This window comes from Pteropus vampyrus, unplaced genomic scaffold (assembly GCF_000151845.1).
Source record: "Pteropus vampyrus isolate Shadow unplaced genomic scaffold, Pvam_2.0 Scaffold6, whole genome shotgun sequence".
Lineage (NCBI taxonomy): Eukaryota > Metazoa > Chordata > Mammalia > Chiroptera > Pteropodidae > Pteropus > Pteropus vampyrus.
This window is the reverse complement of record NW_011888787.1, coordinates 889792-893312: the sequence shown is the minus strand read 5'-3', so window position 1 is coordinate 893312 and position 3521 is coordinate 889792. Positions and strand designations below refer to the sequence as shown.

General features: G+C 50.2%; 1 protein-coding gene across 1 annotated transcript in view; it reads left to right on the top strand.

Annotated features, from left to right (window-relative positions):
* The first annotated feature begins 572 nt into the window (after positions 1-572).
* Positions 573-3521, top strand: part of LOC105297809 (myomegalin-like) — a 64753-nt gene continuing 61804 nt past the window's right edge. The window contains 2 exon segments of the mRNA XM_023535310.1: positions 573-1116; positions 1119-2020. Of these exon segments, the coding sequence (XP_023391078.1) occupies positions 897-1116; positions 1119-2020 (1122 nt within the window). The 5' untranslated portion in view covers positions 573-896.

Genomic DNA, 3521 nt, shown 5'->3' with positions numbered 1-3521 from the left:
GCCCCAGGGCTTTTTAATCCAGGCTCGGGGACGTGGTAGGGAGCGGAGGTGGGGCTGCAGGCGGGAGGGAGGCGGCGCGCAGCGGTACCTAGCGGCGCTGCCAGGCTGTTCCATCCGGAGTACGTGGCACTGCCCGTGGGGAGAGGGGGAGGGCGTTCGGCTTTCTCCTCCCCATGCAGAGCCTCGGGACATGCTGCAGGGGCGGGGGGAGGATCCAAAAGCGAACTGCTGCGCTTTTTCAGTGAAATCTCAGCAGATGAAAGGGGCCTGGCAGTGGTCCGCGTTACCCCCTCTCCCCACTGGGTGGGTGGAGGTACCCACTGTGAGTCAGTTCTGTGCTCCGCTGCCAGCAGCCGTGACCCGATTTGGAGCGTGTGGAGCGCCCTCGCCACCCCGCATGCGCAGAGCGGGGCGCGGCCTCCAGGACTACAGTTCCCAGAGGAACCTGCGGTGGCCGCGGGCGCCGAGCCGCTGACGCCATCTTGAAATCCGATCCTCGGTCCCCGAGCCTTTGCGTCAGCGACTGACGGCAGCTAGAGTACCGCGAGCCCAGCCTGCTGAAGGGGAGGACGTTGCGGACGCGGCGGCTGGCGGGAGGGACAGCAGGAGGCGACGGAGCAGGTTCGGAGTGCGGCCGGCGCTGCTGTCACTCAGCATCCCCCCCGAGGCGTTTCTGCGCCCGCGCGCTCCCCGAGGGGCGGGGCTGACCACTGTGGTACCCGGAGCCCGCGCGCGGGTGGCAGAGGGGCGCCCCTGCACGGTGGGGACCCCACCGGGTTGTACTATGCCGTCCGGAGGCCACCGAGGCGGGAGGCGGAGCGCAGTCGAGCGCCAGTGAGTTAATACCGAGCAGCGGCGGCCGCCTCGGGGAAGCTCGGCCACCGCGGGGAGGGAAGATGAAGGAGATTTGCAGGATCTGCGCCCGGGAGCTGTGTGGAAACCAGAGGCGCTGGATCTTCCACACGGCGTCCAAGCTCAACCTCCAGGTTCTGCTTTCGCACGTCCTGGGCAAGGATGTCTCCCGCGATGGCAAAGCCGAGTTTGCTTGCAGCAAGTGTGCTTTCATGCTCGATCGGATCTACAGATTCGACACCGTTATTGCCCGGATCGAAGCCCTTTCATTGAGCGCTTGCAGAAGCTGCTGCTGGAGAAGGACCGCCTCAAGTTCTGCATTGCTAGCATGTATCGCAAGAATAACGATGACTCCGGCGCGGAGACCAAGGCGGGCAATGGGACAGTTGACATTTCCGGCTTACCCGATGTGAGGTACTCTGCGTTGCTCCAGGAAGATTTTGCCTATTCAGGCTTTGAGTGTTGGGTAGAAAATGAGGACCAGATTCAGGAGCTGCACAGCTGCCATGCTTCAGAAGGCCCTGGAACCCGACCCAGGAGATGCCGTGGTTGTGCAGCTTTGCGAGTTGCCGATTCTGACTATGAAGCCATTTGTAAAGTGCCTCGCAAGGTGGCCAGAAGTATCTCGTGTGGCCCTTCTTCCCGGTGGTCCACTAGCATTTGCACTGAGGAACCAGCGTTGTCTGAGGTTGGGCCGCCCGACTTACCAAACACGAAGGTACCCCTGGACGGAGAAAGCATGGAGGAAGGGACACCGGGATCCTCTGTGGAATCTTTGGACGCAAGTGTCCAGGCCAGCCCTCCACAACAAAAGGATGAGGAAACAGAGAGAGGTGCAAAGGAGCTTGTAAAGTGTGACTGTTGTTCAGATGAACAGACGCCACAGCATATGTGTAACCACAAGCTGGAGCTGGCTCTTAGCATGATTAAAGGTCTTGATTATAAACCCATCCAGAGCCCCCGAGGGAGCAGGCTTCCCATTCCAGTGAAATCCAGCCCACCTGGAGCCAGGCCTGGCCCTATCATGGCAGATGGAGTGAGTTCCGGTTTCCTGAACAGGTCTTTGAAACCCCTTTACAAGACACCTGTCAGTTATCCCTTGGAGATTTCAGACCTGCAGGAGCTGTGGGATGATCTCTGTGAAGAGTATTTGCCACTTCGGGTCCAGGTATACAAGATGGCTACATAGTGCCTTTTCGATCATAGTTATCTGGCCTCAAGCTTGACACGATTCTGTCTAGGTGAAGGTTAATAATATTCTAGACTTAAGAAAATTAATCCTTGAGCCCATTTTTGTTGCACCTTTTGCTAGTGTCCCACTTAGTAAATGTGACTCACACTCAAATAATTTGCTTTACATAATCTTTGTGACGATATCTGTTGTCCTTCCATTAATTATTAAAAGTGCAGACCTTTTAAGACAAAAGGGTGAAGATTGCTAATTCACTTTTACCCTATGAAAAGACATAATCATTTCTGAGTAGAACTCTTCCCTCTTACCACCCCATCCCGTTTTTTGGTTTCTGTTTTTAGATTCGTAGATGTTTTCTTCCATTCTGTAAGGGAGTTTTCCCTAGAGCATTAAACCTTTTATCCCCAGGTATGCCTCAAACTGATTAGAGCGGAGGGTAAAGGTTTGGGGAAAACCTATTAATTCACCAAAGTATTGTAACATCTGGGCAATATTTATACTAAATTAATATGTCATTTGAAGACTAATGAGGACTTGCTCATAAAAGAGACTTGGGAATTCAAGTGTTGTCATTTTTTTAAATGTTAAGACAAAAACTGTTCCCAGCTAGTTTGTCTACTGAGCTCCTTTAGATGATGTTTGATATTAAAGTCTTCATCCATGATTGGATGGTAGGAAAGTTTCATCTACTATATGCTTTGAATTTCTTAATGACTGGGATCTGGCAGTTGATCTTAATGTGAGCTGTTCTTATCCGCTCAACTGATTTCGTGCCACCCTTTTAAATTTAGCTATGCACAGGGACCTGGGAGATGCTATTTTGTTTCTACAGCAACAGTAAATGCTAGGTGCATGCAGTTAACTTTGTGAAACACCTGGCCTATTCTGCTTGATACAGATTCTTCAGTGATAATGTTACAAAGGCGGACAATCCAGGAGGCATTTTTGGAAAGCCGGATACGGTCAACATCATGCTAGAAATGTAGACCTTGATAACAAATGAAATTGTTGATTGTCAGTTGAAAGTTTTGAAAAGTATTTCTGTTATATATAAAATTAGCATTCAATAAGAACTTAAGCAGAAAATGGGAAGCATTTTTAAATTCACACAAAATCGTCAGAAACAGCATATATGAAAGCATCATGAAAAAGTTAAATGTGTTTTCATTCATATAAAATGTCAAATATTAGTGCGCCTGACGCTTGTGCACTTCTTTTCTTTTGCTTCCTTTTCTGTCGTGGAGCCTCACAGCTAAATTTGGGCTCTACAGTATTTGTGTGACCAGACAGAGATGTCACAAATTAAACATGGTGTTTTCATGTTGGAATCTAAAAGTAGTCTGGGCAGGGTGGGTGGGAAATAAGCTTTTTTTTTAAGCCCTCTAAAATCTGGCCGATATGTAGGAAGGAGAAGACTTAGAAAATTAAAGGCAAAAACAAAAGGAGTATTTTCTCCATATTTAATTAAAAATACTGT